The 20431-nt window shown below is 46.5% G+C and overlaps 1 protein-coding gene across 1 annotated transcript in view; it reads left to right on the top strand.

Annotated features, from left to right (window-relative positions):
- The window catches only part of LOC139233529 (vasoactive intestinal polypeptide receptor-like), a 98282-nt gene that overhangs the window by 54774 nt on the left and 23077 nt on the right, over nucleotides 1-20431 (top strand). Inside the window, exons 7-8 of the mRNA XM_070863928.1 lie at nucleotides 1856-1953; nucleotides 16183-16312. Of these exons, the coding sequence (XP_070720029.1) occupies nucleotides 1856-1953; nucleotides 16183-16312 (228 nt within the window). The remainder of the gene's footprint in view (nucleotides 1-1855; nucleotides 1954-16182; nucleotides 16313-20431) is intronic.

The raw sequence follows: 20431 nt of genomic DNA, 5'->3' as shown, positions 1-20431 counted from the left end.
TCGTGGGGGAATCTAGAACTAGGGCGCATAGTTTCAGAATAAGGGGCCGCCCATTTAAAACTGAGATAAGGAGGAATTTGTTCTCTCTGAGGGTTGTAAATCTGTGGAATTCTCTGGCTATGGAGGCTGGGTCATTGACTATATTTAAGGTGGAGATAGATAAATTTTTGATCAATAAGGGAGTAAAGGGTTATAGGGAGCGGGTAGGGAAGTGGAGCTGGGCCAAAATTAGATCAGCCATGATCTTAGTAAATGGTGGAGCAGGCTCGAGGGGCCTATTTCTTATGTTCTTGTTAAGATTTACAAGGATGATACCAGAAATGCGAGGGTATACATATCAGGAAAGGATGAACAGGCTGGGTCTCTTTTCTTTTGAAAAAAGAAGGCTGAGGGGTGACCTAATAGAGGTCTTTAAAATGATGAAAGATTTTGATAGAGTGGATACAGAGAGAATGTTTCCGCTTGTTGGGAAGAGCATAACTAGAGGCCATCAATATAAGACAGTCACCAAGAAATCCAATAGGGAATTCCGAAGAAACGTCTTTACCCAGAGAGTGGTGAGATTGTGGAACTCGCTGCCACACGGAGGGGTTGAGGCGAATAGTATCGATGCATTTAAGGGGAGGCAAGACACGTATATGAGGGAGAAGGGAATAGAGGGTTATGCTGATAGATTTAAATGAGGGAAGACGGGAGGAGGCTCGAGTGGAGCATAAACACCGGCATGGACTGGTTGGGCCGAATGACCTGTTTCTGTGCTGTATATCCCGTGTAATCCAATGTAATATGCACTTATGGGGTATGATGGTAATTGCTGTGTGATTGCTGATGTATTTGCCGGTCGATGTGTCAGTGAGTGGTAGCTGGTTCCGTAGAATGATGCTGACAAACACCACGTGACACGCTGTGCGCACAGCTTCACCCGCACCGTGCAGACCCTGCCCACAACCCCATCGCACCCACTCATTTCCAGAATGTTCCGGTGTTCCGAGGCAATTGGGAGCACCAGAGCCACACTATCAGGTGCCAACAACAACAACTTGTACTTATATAGCACCTTTCACGTAGTACAACATCCCAAGGCGCTTCACAGGATGTTATCAGACAAAATGTGACACCGAGCCACATAAGGAGATATTAGGGCAAATAACCAAAAGCTTGGTCAAAGAAGTAGGTTTTAATGAGCGTCTTGAAGGAGGAAAGAGAGGCAGAAAGATTTAGGCAGGGAGTTTCAGAGCTTAGGGCCTTGGCAGCTAAAGGCACGGCCACCAATGATGGGGCGATTAAAATAGGGGATGCTCAAGAGGCCAGAATTGGAGGAGCGCAGAGTGTTGTAGGGCTGGAGGAGATTGCAGAGCTGCTGAAAAGCAGCTGGTTGACAGTTGTATCGGGAGAGGCAGGGGTCACAGGATGGAGCAAGATAAGAGGCAGGGGCCTCACACAGATTCACTGGCAAAGTGGTCATGAGTGCCAGGATTTATTTACGTACAATGCAGCCTCCTCCTTTGCAGCCATTCGAAACAGTCATGGTGAAGCCTAAGAATTGCACAGGCTCTAGGCCTCAGGCTTTTGAGTTTGATAACATGGACCACTTGTCATCCATCCCACGTACAGTGAAATTAGAAAGGTGTTGGTGAAAAATCTCTTCTAGTCAGAAAAATTATCAAAAAGTTGCAAAAGAGCTCACACACAATCTCGTTAGAAATATTGAACAGCAGAAATTTCTTCAGCATATTTACTGTGTCAGCATACCGCTAAAACAGACTCTCACCCCTCCCCCGTTGTGGTGTTCCCAGATCGTTTGACATTTGACATCATTCTCGAATTTCATGATCTCTGTTTTTTTTAAATTCAGGGATTCTTTCTCCAGGCGGTGAAGATAAGCTACACAGTCGGACATAGCCTGTCTCTGCTGTTCCTGAGTGCTGCACTGGCCATTCTCTGTCTCTTCAGGTAAATCATTCCACTGACGTTACAAATGCATCGTACCTGTATTTATAGAATCATAAAAAGTTAGTGCACAGAAACAGACCATCTCAGTTTATTTCTCCACATGAGCCATCACATCCAGTCTAATCCCCTCTCCTGCTCACGCCCCATACCCTTTAATATCCCACCCGCTCACTCGCCATACCCTTCAAAATCAAACCGAGTCTATTTTTCGCTCCTCCCTCTCTGTACCCTTTAATATTCCTCTTAATCTGGTAACTATTTAATTCCCTTTAAAAGAACTTCTGGACTCAGTTTCAGCACCACGTCAGTAGTGCCTTAATAAATAAGCCCAGAAATTGCTGTCAGTGCTATTCAGGAAATCACTGAGTTATTCCATGTAACTGGGCCTGCTGGCTCACTCACCAGCTTGTTGCTTTTGGACTGTGCGCTACAATGTGGGCTCTCTCTCCCACAGAGCAGGCTGTCCATTGACAGAGAGAGCCCAATCCCCTGCCGTCTGCAACAGGAAGCAGTTCAACACCTGAAAGTAGGAGGTTTCAGAAAGAAGAAAGAGCTTGTATTTGTAAAATGCCTTTCACAACCTCAGCACATCCAAAAGCACTTTACAGCTAATTAAGCACTTTTGAAGAATAGTCACATTTTGAATGTAGAAAACACAGCAGCCATTTTGTGCACAGCAAGCTCCCACAAACAGCACTGTGACTGAGAGATAAATATTAGCCAGGACACCAGGGAGATCCTCCCTGCTCTTCTTCAAAATAATGCCATGGGATCTTTTACATCCACCTGAGCGGGCAGATGAGTCCCCGGTTTAACATCATATCTGAAACACGAGACCTCCGACAGTGCAGCGCTCCCTCAGTACTGCACTGGAATGTCATCCTAGATTTTATGCTCAAATCAGCGTCATGGGATTTGAACCCACAACCATCTGATCCTCAGGTGAGAGTGCTACCACTGAGCCATGGCTGAGATGGTAAATGGAGGGAGGAAAGGCAGCTTTCTTACAGGCCTGATGTTGTGAATCATGTTCAAAGGATGGGTTCAGAAGGTGGCTGCCAGCAGCTGTGGTCGGCTCACGTACACAGCCCAACGAAGTCTAGAGCCAGCAGTAGCCCTGCGGAGGGCCTTGGCTGTCTGCCAGCCTGTTTAGTCCTTCCACAGGGAACCGTTTAGAAGAAGTGATAAATTAGGAGTCACACATTCATCATCATAGGCAGTCCTTCGAATCGAGGATGACTTGCCTCCAGGTCAAAAAGTTCAGAGATGTTTCAACGAAGCACCTAATATTCCAGGTCCCGAACTAAATCTTGAAGGGTGGAGGATGCCTGTGCGTGGAATTTTTTAACGTGTGGTGGCCGTTGCACAACAGCCTAACCAGGGCCACACTAGCCACACACAGGAAGCAAAGCACAAGCACCAAGGGGCCCATGACAACGCAGGCTGTCAGCTGAATGACCAGAACATGTCTGTCCCTCTTCCTTGAAGGGTGATTCTGTGCCTGAGTCCCTCAGTAGCTGGAGCCATAGTCTGAGTGGCAGGTAAAGCGGGCGGCTGATCCCATCCTGTCAGCTTCCCGACGGATGGATTCGGTTAAAATTACCGCCTCCACCCATAACCACCCCCCCCCCGCCCCCCCGCAAATCATTCCAATCAATCTCAGGCAGTACAGTATGCCAATTTACATTCAATAGTCTGCTATCTGCTACATTGCAAAAAGAGAAGGATTAAAAATAAAATTACCCTGGCCACCATGAAAGACACATACGTTGGAATGTGTTTCACGGAAGTAACACAAGTTTCAGTCAATGTTCCCTTTAATTGTTGTTTGGGTGCGTGTCCCCTTTAAGGGGCGGTGTGGCCCATTCACGTTGCCGCGCATGCCCGGTTTTACTTCGTTAAAAGCCGGTCAGATGGCTGCTCAGGAGCTGCAGAGTGCTGCACAGCCACACGGTCACACAACGATGGTTTCAGTTTTAATTCAACCGATCTTATGCTAACGTGGACTGTGTCCTGCTCAGACCGAACCATCAGGCCGATGGTCAGCCTTGGCCACCATTGGAAAAGATTACAAGCATGGCAGTGCAGCAGAGAGGAACCACAAGTCTGACTCCATGCATCAAAAGAATGAACTTCTGAGGAAAGGCTGGAAGAACTGGGGCTCTCTAACCTTGAAGCGGGCGAGTGAGAGGGGAATCTACAGAAACTACTTCGAAATGACAACACGGAGACAGGCTGTTTGGTCCACCCAGTCCGTGATTATCCCCCACACGAGCAGTATCCTGATCCCAGGTGCTCGCCCTGTCCCCCTATCCCTTTAACCCCTTTTCATTCACCCTCCTCTCTAACCTGTTGTTAACTGTTGCCATGGTCTCTGCTTCAACGACTGACTCTGGCAGTGCATTCCACAGCCTCTCAGCCCTTTGTATAAAATACCCACCCTGTAATGTGTTTGCTTCATGGGTTCTTTGCTTAAGAATTCACAGCAACACATTGCTATTAAGAACTAGTTGGTTTATTTGCAAAAGGTTTAACAATCACACTCCACATTACCAGTTCATCCACCAGGCTCATAACCACCTGCCCCATCGTGGATCCCCCGAACCCAACTGGCCGGGGTTTTATTGAGTCTTGTGAGCATCATGTGACTGGCTAAGCCAATCACAACTCAACAGCTCTACCAACCTGTGAGCATGCTCTCAGGTGTATACATTACACTCCTCTCTGTCCTAAATCTCTTACATTTAATCTGATTCCTATGCCCCTCGTTCTAAACCCCTCAATCACTGGAAACAAGTCTGTTAATTATCTATTCTATCTTATCTCTTCATAAACTTAAACACCTCCATCAAATCACCCCAAATCTCCTCTGTTCCAATGAATACAGCCCCCTTTTTGAGTTTGTGTGCACGTATTACCTTATAACAGGCAGCATCCTAGTGAATTTATGCTACACCCTTTCTATGATCATTCGGAATCAGAGAGGGGAAGGTAAGAGGGGAGAGTGAAAACACGACAAAGGGGGCAGTGGAGGAAAGTGAAGGGAAGAAGGATCAGGAGAGCCGTTGGTAGCTAAGAGTTGTTGAAGCTTGCGATCCTCCACACCTGAGTTCTTTATTAAAGCGGCGGACGAGGCGATGGATGAAATGGAACTGAGGACCATTGGAGATGCTACTTTTAATGCCTTGTGAACCTGAACTCCCAAATCCCACTGCCCCTCCTCACCCGAACAACCCCCATTCGAAGTATAATTAGTACTTTTACTGGTTTTACATAAATGTATCGCCTCACATTTACTGACAGTTAATTCCATCTGCCCATTCCAAAATATTAACGGTTATAGTAAAGGTTAGTGCTTCTTCATTATGTGCAGATTATTGGAACAAGGAACACAGGTCACAGTAGAAACAGAGGCTTTAAAATGTGAGCAATGCTTGGATTGTCTCTGGTTAGAATAGTAAAGGTGAAAACCTTCAAATCATTCAAGGGACCATTGGATGGTGTGATGGGGAGAGTGTCAGCGACCTGTAATCCAGGTGGATGGGTTAATGATGGATTGAATGGCCTCCCTCACCTGCATTTACCTTGTGGGTACATAATAAGAACATAAGAAATAGGAGCAGGAGTAGGCCATACGGCCTCTCGAGCCTGCTCCACCATTTAATAAGATCATGGCTGATCTGATCATGGACTCAGCTCCACTTCCCCACCCGCTCCCCATAACCCCTTATCCTCTTATCGTTTAAGAAACTGTCTATTTCTGTCTTACATTTATTCAATGACCCAGCTTCCACAGTTCTCTGAGGCAGTGAATTCCACAGATTTACAACCTTCTGAGAGAAGAAATTTCTCCTCATCTCAGTTTTAAATGGGCGGCCCTTTATTCTAAGATCGTGCCCTCTAGTTCTAGTCTCCCCCATCAATGGAAGCATCTTCTCTGCATCCACCTTGTCAAGCCCCCTCATAATCTGATATGTTTTGATAAGATCATCTCTCTTCTGAATTCCAATGAGTAGAGGTCCAACCTACTCAACCTTTCCTCATAAGTCAACCCCCTCATCCCCAGAATCAACCTAGTGACTCTGAACTGCCTCCAAAGCAAGTATATCATTTCATAAATATGGAAACCAAAACTGCACGCAGTGTTCCAGGTGTGGCTTCACCAATACCTTATATAGCTGTAGTAAGACTTCCCTGCTGTTATATTAACTCCCCTTTGCAATAAAGGCCAAGATACCATTGGCCTTCCTGATCACTTGCTGTACCTGCATACTATCCTTTTGCGTTTCATGCACAAATACCCCCAGGTCCCGCTGTACTGCGGCACTTTGCAATCTTTCTCCAATTAAATAATAACTTGCTCTTTGTTTTTTTTCTGCCAAAGTGCATGACCTCACACTTTCCAACATTATACTCCATCTGCCAAATTTTTGCCCACTCACTTAGCCTGTCTACGTCCTTTTGCAGATTCTTCACACATTGCTTTTCTTCCCATAATTGTATCGTCAGCAAACTTGGCTACATTATACTCAGTCCCTTCTTCTAAGTCGTTAATATAGATTGGAAACAGTTGGGGACCCAGCACTGATCCCTGTGGCACCCCACTAGTCACTGGTTGCCAACCAGAGAATGAACCATTTATCCAGACTCCCTGTTTTCTGTTAGTTAGCCAATCCTCTATCCATGCTAATATATTACCCCAACCCCGTGTCTTGTGCAGTAACCTTTTATGTGGCACCTTGTCAAATGCCTTCTGGAAATCCAAATACACCACATCCACTGGTTCCCCTTTATCCACCCTGTTCGTTACATCCTCAAAGAACTCCAGCAAATTTGTCAAACATTACTTCCCCTTCATAAATCCATGCTGACTCTGCCTGACCGAATTTTGCTTTTCCAAATGTCCTGCTACTGCTTCTTTAATAATGGACTCCAGCATTTCCCAACCACAGATGTTAGGCTAACTGGTCTATCGTTTCCTGCTTTTTGTCTGCCTCCTTTTTTAAATAGGGGCGTTACATTTGCAGTTTTCCAATCAGCTGGGACCTCCCCAGAATCAAGGGAATTTTGGTAAATTACAACCAATGCATCCACTATCCCTGCCGCTACTTCTCTTAAGACCCTAGGATGCAAGCCATCAGCTCCAGGGGATTTATCTGCCTTTAGTCCCATTAGCTTACTGAGTACCACCTCCTAAGTGATTGTGATTGTGTTCCTCCCCCCCTATAGCCCCCTGGCTATCCATTGTTGGAATATTGTTAGTGTCCTCTACCGTAAAGACTGATACAAAATATTTGTTCAGAGTCTCTGCCATCTCCATGTTCCCCATTACTAATTCCTCGGTCTGCTCCTCTAAGGGATCAACATTTACCATTGCCTTGAAATGAGACTTTATGACTATTAGTGTGCAAACGCAACACAGCCACATGAAATTTATTTGTCTGTTATTTTAATTGTGGTGTCAACCGATTTAAAATGAACATGAGTTTTGTACACACTCCGATAATTAGATGGCCTAATTTCCACGCGGATTTTAGTAAACAGGACAGTTGAGGCAAGAAACACAACATAGCACAGTGTCAGAATTAAGGTGTTAATTAACAATTCAAGTAAGTAAATAATTCAGATAGTCAATTAATTCCGCAGTGAATCATGAAACCAACCTTGACATGCACACAGTGAAACCTCAGTTATAGACCCATGGGGGTCAGGTTTAAGCTGCTGAAATCGGCGGTAACGGGACGGTAACAGCGCTCCATTAATCCTGACATAGGCCTAGTGCCACTTTCACTGGGGCTTTCCACTGAACGACACTGACCGGGAAAATCTCCCCGATGAACATCCCCCTCCCCCCACCCCACCCCACCCCGACTCTAACAGCCTGACACTGAAGGGGAAATTCTATCCTGCGGTGATGCAGCTCAGGGTAGGGAAACACTTGTCATAAGGGGAGTTCAATGTGACAAAAAGCTGAAGAAATAAGCAACAATATGAAGTTTCAGATAGATAAGGCAACAAAGTGCTATTGCTATAGAAACAGCAGGCACAGATGGAATTTAAAATGTACTCGTGTCGATTTTTACATTCGTTGACAAGTTCCTGAATTCATATTGCGAACCTATTGGAAATAATTTCTCTGCCGTGTGAAATGCACAAAGGCTAAAATTACATTTGTAAAATACACATTAATGAAAGCATTAATTCATATTAATATTCAGTGTTTACACCACCCACACTTACAATCACCAATGCACATGACATATGTCATGTCAAGAGGAGGAAGAGAGCGGAATTTATTTCCAGCATCCAGTATTCCATTGATGTGATAAAACAGGCAGATAGACCTTTACTGAGGACAGATACATCACAAACGTGAGCCTGGTCATTGCTGAAAGCTGGTGGGTTCCAGTGACAATGTCGCTGGTCTCTCCCGTAGCTGTCTGCCTGTCGTTTTAATTTTAAAAGACTTGCATTTATATAGCGTCTTTCACGACCACCGGACGTCTCAAAGCCCTTTACAGCCAATGAAGTACTTTTGGAGTGTAGCCACTGTTGTAATGTGGGAAACGCGGCAGCCAATTTGCGCACAGCAAGCTCCCACAAACAGCAATGTGATAATGACCAGGTCATCTGTTTTCGTTATGTTGATTGAGGGATAAATATTGGCCCCCAGGACACCGGGGAGAACTCCCCCTGCTCTTCTTCGAAATAGTGCCGTGGGATCTTTTATGTCCACCTGAGAGAGCAGACAGGGCCTCAGTTTAATGTCTCATCTGACAGCGCAGCACTCCCTGAGTACTGCTCAGGATGTTAATGTTGTTGGCAAGGCCAGCATTTATTGCCCATTCCAACAACTGAGTGGCAATCTGGAACTCTCTCCCCCAAAAAGCTGTTCAGATTGAAAGATTTAAAAAGGGCTACGGAACCAAGGCAGATAGATGCAGTTAAGATACCGATCAGCCATGATCTAAGTAAATGGCAGATCAAGCTCAAGGGGCCAAATGGCTTATGAGTGGTTAAGTTACAGAGTTAAGAATTCACCACATAAGTCAGACCATAAGGATGGCTGGATTATTTCCCTATAGGACATTATTAAACCAGTTGGGTTTTTATAATAATCTAACGGTTTGATGTACTGATACAACAACAACAACTTGTATTTATATAGCACCTTTCACATAGTGATATATCCCAAGGTGCTTCACAGGAGCGTTATCAGACACAATTTGACTCCGAGCCACATAAGGAGATTTTAGGGCAGATGGGAGTTAGGTTTTGAAGGAGGAGAGAGAGTTGGAGAGACGGAGAGGTTTAGGGAGGGAATTCCAGAGCTTACAGCCTTGGCAGCTGAAGGGACAGTCACCGATGGTGGGGTGATTAAAATCGGGCAGAATTGGAGGAGCACAGAGATCTCGGGGGTTGTGGGGCTGGAGAAGGTTACAGAGATAGGGACGGGGTGAGGCCACAGAGGGATTTGAAAACAAGGATGAGAATTTTTAACGTACCAAAGTGAGCAGTGGTGCTGGATGTGAGCAGCCACAGACCGCCATGTACAGGGATCACAGGAGCAGGTCACGCATGGTGACCTGAGTACTTTTACAAGGAGTATCGTTAACCTGACTTTAACGAGTGTCCTGCTGGAAGTACAACACAAAGGGAGCATTGAAGGTTGGTTCAATCAGGCTAAATCAGGGCTGGAGCAAGGTGCAGGTAACAAAGGTTGATGATTGCCGATCTTTTTGCAAACCTACAACTGACAATTCCTGCTGCCAAGTTACTTCAAAACACATTATAAAGAACAAAGGGGGGGAAATTCGGGAGTACCCCACTTAGGGTGTTCACTCTATAAAGTTGAAAAAATCAGCACCAGACGCAAATGATTTTCAACTTTAAAAACATTCTGTGGTTGCGTTCCAGGGAGGAAGTGGAGCGTGAAGCAATGGGTAGGTGTGTAATGCTGTCACGTTCCAGGGCTCCTTCCCTCCGTTAAAGGGAAGGGCTATCGCTGCAGGCTCTGCACTGGATTCAGCGATCAGCCCCATAACCTCCAGCAGAGTGCCAGCTGATCGGTCGCGTCCAAAGAGGAATCTTTAAAAAAAAATGAAAAGCACCATTTTTTAAACTATTTTACTTCCCTCGGCCACCTCCCCTGTAATTTTCACCCCCGAAACGCCCCGCCTCCCGATCAACGCCTCCTGCAGCTGCTGGTGTTTTCTCCCGACAATGCTGCAGGGGGCAGAACCGAAGTTCGGTTCGGGGAGCTACCGGGGCGACACGCACGGCAATGGCGCAATGTCCTGCCTCCCGCCAAAGTTAGCGGGAGTCGTTCATCTCGCCGTGCCCGGCCGGAAAGTCGTTAGTGCTCCGTTATCGCCATCCCAGAGGCCATTTCTAGGCCAAAGTGATTAACTGCATGAACATTTTTATGACCTCCTGCGTGTGCACATTGCTGTGTGTGGGATCTTACACATTCCGGAGAAACTGCTCGGTGTGTCTTGTCCTCCAAGGGGACCAATCAGAAATCAGGTCGTGTCATCCAAGGTGACCAATCAAAACTTTGGTGTTGCGAATAGACATGTCCGATAAAGAAAGACTTTCACATTTCATGATATCAGGATGTCCCAAAGCATTTTACAACTAATTAAATACTTTCTGAAGTGAAATCACTGCAACATAGGAAACATTGTGCTCAGCAAGGTCCCACATACAGCAATGACTGGATAATCTAAAGGACGGCACCTCCAACAGCACAGTGTTCCCTCAGTACTGCACTGCTCTATCATGTACAGCAGTCTCTTGGAGTGGGGCTTGAATTCACCGCCTTCTGATTCAAAGGTGGGAGTGCTCCCACTGAGCCACAGCTAACACGGTTATACCTGTATAATGTACCTGCATGAGACTCTGTGAACAATGCATTGCAGCTTAAGCTCTGGACTGTGCATTGTCCGCCTGCTCAGCACACATTGGTCTCCTCACAGAAGAGGCTGGAACATCCGATCACCCACAGTCACGTATGATCACCCATATTGCTGCTATCACACAGGTACAGACAGGTTCAGAGTAAACTGGTTAAAACTTATGTATAAATTGCCCAAAATGTTGAACTGCAAAGACCAAGGGCACGAACTTGGTGGTCTTACCGCCACTGCCGCTGGCTGCCGCCGAGTTTTTTGGGCGGTCTCCCCTCGGTGCCATTTTCGTGGAGGCCTCCCGCCAGCGGGACAGGAGGTCCGCTGGGAAACGGCCGCTGGCGTGCAAGTGACCGCCCGCTGAGCTGCCGGAATGGTGCGAGCGGGAGTCAGCGGCAGCAGGGGAAAGGACCACTGTGTGGAGGCAGGTCTGACCCCAACAGTAAGGAAGGAAACCTGCAAAAAAAAAGTTTGTGAACTTCTTTTGATTATTTTTTTTTCATTGTCATCTGGGGCCTGAACTTGGTCAAAGCCAAGGCCCGCCGAATTGCCACCCAAAGGACCGCCGAGAGACTGGGCGGTACTTTGCCAGGAAGATTCCACTATAGAATATGGCAGTACCGCCCGACGGCAAAATAACAACTTACGCTGTGAATCTGGACGGCAGCGGGCGAGAGCGCCCAATCTCGGCGGCAAATGCCATCCTCGCCAAAGTGTCACCGAAGATTGAGTCAGGCCCAGGGAGAGGAGGAAGACATAAAAATAAATATTTTCACCAAAAAAAAACAATGGAACACCTTCAGGGGACCCCATCCACATAAAACGTTGCAAAAAAATAATTAAAAGAAGTTCACTAACTTTTTTTTGCAGGCCTCCATACTGACCGTCGGGGTTAGACCTGCCTTCATGCAGTCCTTCCTCCTACTGCTGCCAACTCCCGCCTGGACCAAAATGGCAGCTCGGCGGGCGGGAGGTCACATACGCACCTTGCGCACTTGTGGCCATCAGCGGGCGGTTACCGGCGGTACTCCCCTCCCACTGGTGGGAGGCCTCCATGAAAATGGCACCAAGGAGAGACCGCCCAAAAAACTTGGCAGTGAGCAGTGAGGCCACCAAGTTCTGGCCCCAGGAATTTATTAAAGGACAAAAGGACATGTGATGGAACAACTGGCCTGAGGTGTATGTACCTGAGCTGCAGATTAATGGGTGTGTTGGTGAAGAAGGTTGGTTGATTGGTGCTGTGATGAATGTCCCTCCACGGATGCCTTCCTGTATTCTCTGTACACCGAAGAAAGCACACAAGACACTATCAGTGCCTGAGCATACTAATCTGTTTGTTACTTATACTTTCACTACATGCAGTATGAAGCACTTGTGCACAATCAGTGTATATGGGTAAAAACTGAGTATCTTACCATACATGATTAATATGGTATGCACCAGGTGGTCTATGTGCCCTCCAAACTCTCAAAGACCTGAATTTCCTTCTCTACCAATTGCACAATTCAGTCTTTGTGAACTGTTAGAGAAAGAACTTGCATTTCTATAGTGCCTTTCACAACCTCAGCACACCCAGAAGCATTTTACAGCCAATGAAGTACTTTTAGAAGTCTAGTCACTGTAGTGCCAGAGGACTGGCGGATCACTAATGTAATACCTATGTTTAAGAAAGGGGATAGAACATGTCCAGGGAATTATAGACCAGTCAGCTTAACATTGATGGCAGGAAAAATAATGGAATCCCTACTAAAGGAGAGAATAGAAGATCTAGAAATAAAATATATAATAATGAATAGTCAGCATGGATTTCAAAGGAAAAAATCTTGCTTGGCCAACCTCATTGAATTTTTTGAAGAGGTAACAGAGAGAGTAGACCATGGTAATGCAATAGATGTAATTTATCCAGATTTTCAAAAGACCTTCGATAAGGTACCCCATAATAGACTGATGAACAAGGTCAGAGAATGCGGAGTCAGTGGACAAGTAGCAGAATGGCTTCAAGACAGAAAGCAGAGAGTGAGAGTAAAGGGTAGCTATTCACAGTGGCAGAAGGTGGGTAGTGGTGTTCCACAAGGATCAGTGCCGGGACCACTGTTGTTCACAATTTACATTAACGATTTAGATTTTGGAATCAAAAACACAATTTCTATATTTGCAGATGACACCAAATTGTCAATACTAAGGAGGACTGCAACAAATTTCAGGAGGACATTAATAAACTTACAGAATGGGCATGTAATTGGCAAATTAAGTTCAACACAGATAATTGTGAGGTATTACATTTTGGTAGGAAGACTAGGGAGGTTACTTATTACTTGGAGGTGAGTCTAGGTGGGGTAGAGGAACAAAGGGATCTCGGAGTACAAATACACAAATCACTAAAGGTTGTGACACAGGTTAGCAAGGCCATAAAAAGCAAACCAAGCATTAGGGTTATTTCTAGAGATATAGAATTGAAAAGTAGGGAAGTTATGCTAAACCTGTATCGAACCTTGGTTAGACCACACTTGGAGTACTGCGAATAGTTCTGGTCACCATATTATAAAAAGGATATAGAGGCACTGGAGAGGGTGCAGAGAAGATTTACAAGGATGATATCAGAAATACGAGAGTATACATATCAGGAAAGGATGAACAGGCTGGGTCACCTTTCTCTTGAAAAAAAAAGGCTGAGGGGTGACCTAATAGAGGTCTTTAGAATTATGAACAGGGTTTGATAGAGTGGATACAGAGAGAATGTTTCCACTTGTGGGGAAGAGCATAACTAGAGGCCATCAATATAAGATAGTCACCAAGAAATCCAATAGGGAATTCAGAAGAAACTTCTTTACCCAGAGAGTGGTGAGAATGTGGAACTCACTACCACAGGGAGCGGTTGAAGCGAATAGTATCGATGCATTTAAGGGGAGGCTGGACAAGCATATGGGGGAGAAGGAAATAGAGGGTTATGCTGATAGAGTTAGATGAGGAAAGACAGGAGGAGGCTCGAGTGGAGCATAAACGCCAGCATGGACTGGTTGGGCCGAATGGCCTGTTTCTGTGCCATATATCCCATGTAATCCAATGTAAATTCCTTCCAGCAGTACAGTCTCCTAGCCACATAGTACAATATAATTTATATTATGCCATTTTAAATAGTATTACTTTCTTTGTTAAATCCTTCTTAAGATTAGTGTGTGCATGCAGTGTTTCTTGCATATTTTAACCTCATATCCCATATATGTCCTAAATCTCCATACTAAGAATGGCTGAGTTGGCATCTGGAAATCCATTCATCTATCTGTGTGAGTATTGTTTCTCTCATTGATATCTTCAACACATGATGTCACCAATACATGTCATTCATCTCTATATTATGATTGGTTGATTTGGTTCCAGCAAATTCATTCACTTTTGAGAGTGCTCCTTTGTTATATTGTTATATTGTTATATTTTTGTTATCTTTAAGGGGAAGGTATGGGGGGTGGGGGTACCATTTAAATTATTTCCCAGCATGGGTCAAGCAACTCTCGAACACTTCTGATGCCAATCTGAAACAATAGTCTGTTACTTGCTATGGAGACAATCTGTGATATACAAGAATGTTCTCCAGAATTGGCATTACGAGAATGAGAGGGAGAGAAACTTCACTCAAGGGTCTGAATGCTGATACTCAAATTGGCTCTTTTGTTTTTAGAAAAGGGAAAGAAAATGAGTGACAAAATTGTTATTTGTTTCATAAAATGGAGTGTTTTTTGAATAAAAACTAGTCCTACGTGCTTTCATAGAATTATAGAAATTTACATCACGGAAGAAGCATCGTGTCCGCTCTGTCCGACAAAGAGCCATGCAGTCTAATCTTGCTTCCTAGCTCTAGGTCCGTAGCCCTGTAGGTTACTTTCATTCATTTTAGTCATTGAGATTTAAATGAATCCCCATATTAAGACAGAATGATAATCTGTCCTTAGTTTGATTATTTTTTCAAGTCATGAAATGTTCTTCCATACCTCCTCCCAGGTCCTTCCAGTGGTTGACCACAAGTTTCCCCCAGTGATAACGTGCTGCCAAGATCTTGGGATCAGGTGACGTCCCGTGAGCTTCCAGTCCAAGCAAAAATATTCATTCCAATTCTCTAAAAAGATGTTGGTGTTTTCACATATTGGTGTTATTTTGAACACCCTGCCCTCAGGACAGGTGGGAGAGGGTCAGTGGAGGGGGTCACAAATATGTGTAATCCGACCCCAACCCGCCGTGAACGCTGTAACTTCTGGTTTAACCATGGTGGGTTTGGGGTGTCTGAGTATCCTGCCCTGGGGAGGCGGGTTGGTGCTTATATGTTAATAAGGCCGCATGCTTCAGAATTTAACAGCGATGTGTCTGGTTTCCCACGGCTCGGGAAACCCGGCAGCTAAAGGGAGGCAAATGTTGTCAGCTCAACGGGTAAGTGCTCTGTGGGCCTGAAGCAGCAGGAGTGCTCCCCCAGCCCCTCTAGCAAACCTGCAGTGAGCCCCATCCCCACAATTCGATTTCCCTCCCCCCGCGACCTCTCTCCCCCAGGTGCTATCTGGCATCCCACCTGCCTGTAAATATCGGGGCCATAATTTCTCATGTTTATTGAGGCAGGCAGGTGGGTTGAGCGAAATGCTGGGGAGGTGGGGTTGAGGGAAATGGGGAGGAGGTGGGGTTGAGGGATATGGGGAGGAAGTGTGATTGAGGGATATGGGGAGGAGGTGGGGTGGTGAGGTTGAGGGATATGAGGGGGAGGTGGGGTTGAGGGATATGAGGAGGAGGTGGGGTTGAGGGATATGGGGAGAAGGTGGGGTATGGGGTTGAGGGATATGGGGAGAAGGTGGGGTGATGGAGTTGAGGGATATGGGGAGAAGGTGGGGTGATGGGGTTGAGGGATATGGGGAGAAGGTGGGGTGGTGAGATTGAGGGATAGGAGGAGGTGGGGTTGAGGGATATGAGGAGGAGGTGTGGTTGAGGGATATGGTGAGAAGGTGGGGTGGTGAGGTTGAGGGATATGAGGAGGAGGTGGGGTTGAGGGATATGAGGAGGAGGTGGGGTTGAGGGATATGGGGAGGAGGTGAGGAGGTGGGGTTGAGGGATATGAGGAGGAGGTGGGGTTGAGGGATATGAGGAGGAGGTGTGGTTGAGGGATATGGGGAGGAGGTGGGGTTGAGGGAGATGAGGAGGAGGTGTGGTTGAGGGATATGGGGAGGAGGGGTTAAGGGATATACTGGGAAGTGGGGTTGATCTATGAAAAAGAGATTGAGTTTATTAGACCCAAAGTGCTTTTATTTCTAAATATTCTTCTGTGCTTTAATTTTCTTTGACACAGAAAGCTCCACTGCACCAGGAATTACATCCACATGAACCTGTTTGCCTCCTTCATTCTGAGAGCCATTGCTGTGTTTATTAAGGACGTGATGCTGTTCGGCAATGATTCCGACCAGTGCACCCTATCCACGGTAAGTGGAAGCCCACGGTGACCCCCAGGTATCGGCACAGCCCCTGTACAGCGAGTCCTGTCCAGCGGTACACAGTGCCTGGACCGCAATCGCACATGTGACCTCACTCTTAGTGCCTGGACCACAATCACACATGGGACCTCACTCTCAGTATTTACTCTAAATTAAAACCACAAAGAATCAGGGTCAGATTTAGCTTCGGTTCTCCAATACTCATGGCTCTGTAACACCCATGAGGGTGAAATTCACTTTTACCACCAGGCAGGGAGCGGGTGACAGCAGATCTGTCGCTCGGTTTACACACCGCCTGATTTTTGTTTCCATTCACTTCCTTCAATCCCTAGTAATTCGCAAGGGGCGGTCCCTTCCCTTTATCCTCATCCGTGCCTTTGTTACCTCCAGACTTGACTACTCCAACGCACTCCTGGCTGGCCTCCCACATTCTACCCTGCGTAAATTAGAAGTGATCCAAAACTTGGCTGCCGTGTCCTAACTCGCACCAAGTCCCGCTCACCCATCACCCCTGTGCTAGCTGAACTACTTTGGCTTCCGGTTAAGCAACGCCTCGATTTCAAAATTCTCATCCTTGTTTACAAATCCCTCCGTGTCTCTCTAATCTTCTCCAGCCCCACAACCCCCCGCTCTTCAAATTCTGCCCTCTTGAGCGTCCCTGATTATAATTGCTCAACTATTGGTGGCCGTGCCTTCAGCTGCCTGGGCCCCAAGCTCTGGAACTCCCTCCTTAAACCTCTCCGCCTCTCTACCTCTCTTTCCTCCTTTAAGATGCTGCTTAAAACCTACCTCTTTGACCAAGCTTTTGGTCATCTGCCGTAATTTCTTCTTATGTGGCTCGGTGTCAAATTTATTTGTTTTGTCTTAAAACACTGCTGTGAAGCACCTTGGGACGTTTTACTATGTTAAAGGTGCTATATAAATACAAGTTGTTGTTTTTGTTGTACATCTGAATTTCATTCCGGATTTATCCAGACGCTGGCCTCTCTTAGCCGGACAGGAAGCTAAAGGCTTGACTTCTGACCCTGCCCAGGGATAGGCCAGCAAGCTGAGAATTAAATCTGCTCATTAACCCCACTCCCCTGATCTTTCCCCGATAGCCCTGAAAAGTTTTGCTTTTCATGTTTATATCCGATTCTCTTTAGAAGATTATTGAATCTGCTTCCACCGCCCTTTCAGGCAGTGCATTCCAGATCATAAATGCAGTTTTTTTCCTCATGTTACCTGTTTTTTTTGGCAAGTGCCTTAAATCTGTGTCCTCTAGTTACTGACCCTTCTGCCACTCGAAGCAGGTTTCCCATATTTACTCTGTTAAAACCCTTCAAGATTTTGAACACCGCTGTCAAGTCTCCACATAAACTGAAGTCCCTCACCCATTCTAGTAAATCTCTTTTGCACACTCTTTTAGGCTTTGACATCCTCACAATACTTCAGCTAACTAGTGTTTTATAAAAAGGTCTATGGGCTAGATTTTACACTTTTGTTCTTATCACCCAAAAATGAGCGTTGTTTCCGGCGTGGGCAGTAAAAAAGGGTTTTCAGATCGCCGGCTTCTCGCCCATTCTCAAAACACCTAGTCTCTATTTTTTTAAATGGGCGTTACAGCAGGCAATATGAAATGGGCGGCAGCGTTAAATTTTTTTAACCTTCTGCCGTACAGTGTGGCCGTCCTTAACAACGGCATGGCAACGCTTGATTCCCGCGATTCAGGAGGTCAAGGGTCACCATGACAAGCGCAGAAGAGGAGACAGAGAGAGAGGGAGCTCAGAGGGACTGAAGGCAAGTCTGGGTGTGGCTGCTTTGGGAGGAAGGAGGGAGACTTTAGAGCTTTACAGCAAGTAGCCAAACAAAAATTAGCTGTTACCAGCCACATATTTGATCGAATTTGGCCTATAATGGAGGGAGAGGAGGAGGCATCACAGCACGATGTGGAGACTGACACTGGAGAGAGCAGTGAGGTGGGAGAGGAGCATATTGGAGGGCGCAAAAGAGCCAGGAGGTTCTCGGACGTCCCTCCTGCAGGAGGTTGAATTACGCTGGGTGATTTGACACAGGGAGGACGCGGGAAGCCCACCCCAAAGGCCTACCAGAGGATATGGACCGAGATAGCAGAGATGGTCTCGTCGGCGACCAACGAGGTTCGTGAGGGCAACCAATGACACAAACGATGGAACAACCTTGTGGGATCCACAAGAGTAAGTATTACATTGATTTACATGTACTTATGTATTTATATAATTTGATTTGTCATGAGTGACAATCAGCAGATGTGAGGTCTTTCACCTTTACCGGGAATGTTTTACTCGTGGTTCACGTCTTTAGGCAAAGAATGATAATTTTCATAATAATCATGGTTACATCTGTCGGTTATGTTTTGTATCAGTCTCTGTGACAGTACCTAGCAATGATATCACGCAATGATCGCATACCATGTTGTCCTGTCACCTTTTACAGAAGAAGCTTTCGGCTATGAGATCCGTGCAGAGGCGAACAGGTGGGGGGCCACCAGTCCCCAGCGACATCACTGAGACGGAGGAGCAGGTGCTCGCGCTCGTGGGGACAGCCACGGATGCATCTGCAGACCCTGAAGTGATGCCACGTGAGTAAAGCTTACACCATTGCGTGATGTAAAGTCAATAGATGCCACACCCACTCATCTCCGAACAATCATATATGATAGATGATTTCTAAAATTGTCATAGAAATAATGATGGACTAATGAAAATTATTGCGATGCACAATGTGTTGATATTCATGAAATGTGATGTCTGCGATGATTTTGAGAGCGGTGGAGCTTTTGTCGTGCATATGCTGTGTGTAGCGCTGGACTCACCTTGTGATCCTAGCACCAACTTCTCCTCTAATCACCTCATTTGTGTTTTGCAGCTCAGCCAGTAGCGTGGCCCCAGGCAAGTCCACAGAGGCCAGAAGGTGGGGGCGCGAGGCCCAACTCTCCGGATGATCCTACATCTGGTGCTGAGGGGCTCCGGTTCTCGCCCGTCAATCCGCTGAGTCTGTTCTCCACGGATGAGAGCGCGGACTTTGAGGAACCTGCATCGCCACGCTCCAGAAGCCATTCCGTCCCAAGGCCATCTAGTGCTCTTCCGGTTATTCCCATCTCCATTCTGGAGGTACCAGCTCCAAGCACCTTGCCACACGGCACCCCATTTGTCCCCAGGACGGCGGCGACCCTGCGGAGGCCTCGTGGACGCGGCAGGTCTGTTCCACGAGCTCCACATGAGAGCGGAAAGATGGTACAGTTGTCCAGGAGGACTGCAGACATTGGTGACCAGCTCATCGAAGCATTGGGGGGCATATCCCGACAGCTGGCCACCATGACCGAGTTCATTCCGCGGATGGCGGGGACCCTGGATGCGATAGCCAGGAACACTGTTGGCACAGGCCTCCCAGTGGTCCCCGAGGGCGGCACTCCACCCCTAGGTTCCGCACCACCACCATTGCGAATGACAGATGAGAGCAAGGAGCAAGATCCTGCTTCTGCATCAGAGAATGTTGCCCCTTTGGCACGACCCCGCTCCCATACCCATGCACCCACCGCATCTGCCTTCATCCCCCCCAATGAGGCGCCATGGAGCGAGGAGGGGAAGGGATAGCGGTGGGGAGAAGAAGGGGAGGGGGGAAGGAATGTGAGGTGCATGTCCGCAGGTGATGGCTGTGTTATATCTTCATCTGGGTGTATACAATTTGTTGTAATGTATGGGGGAGGGGGCTTTGCGTTTGTATTCTGTGTTGCTGGAGATGTTGAACATTTGATTGATGTCAGTGGTGGAACAAGTGGGGTGTGGGCGTGGTTTTGGTGTTATTGCCTGTGATACTTATGATTTCAGATCAATGTTGGTCTAAATTTTTTTTATTGAACATAACCTTGTTGCGCATTGTTTCAGATAGCTGCACTGTTACACACTGGTGATTCCTTAACACGAAAGGGTTAAATACAACTTAACTTCAATCAACGTAAACTTTAACTGGCACCAAGGTGATGGGCACCATTGATGTCTGAGCTGCACACACACAGCAGTGTGTCAGCATTGTCACTCACATCAACGTTCTTCCAGGCAAATCATTCAGATCGCAGCTCCTCACGTA

Source organism: Pristiophorus japonicus, chromosome 21 (genome assembly GCF_044704955.1).
Source record: "Pristiophorus japonicus isolate sPriJap1 chromosome 21, sPriJap1.hap1, whole genome shotgun sequence".
Lineage (NCBI taxonomy): Eukaryota > Metazoa > Chordata > Chondrichthyes > Pristiophoridae > Pristiophorus > Pristiophorus japonicus.
This window is presented reverse-complemented; position numbering and strand designations above follow the sequence as displayed.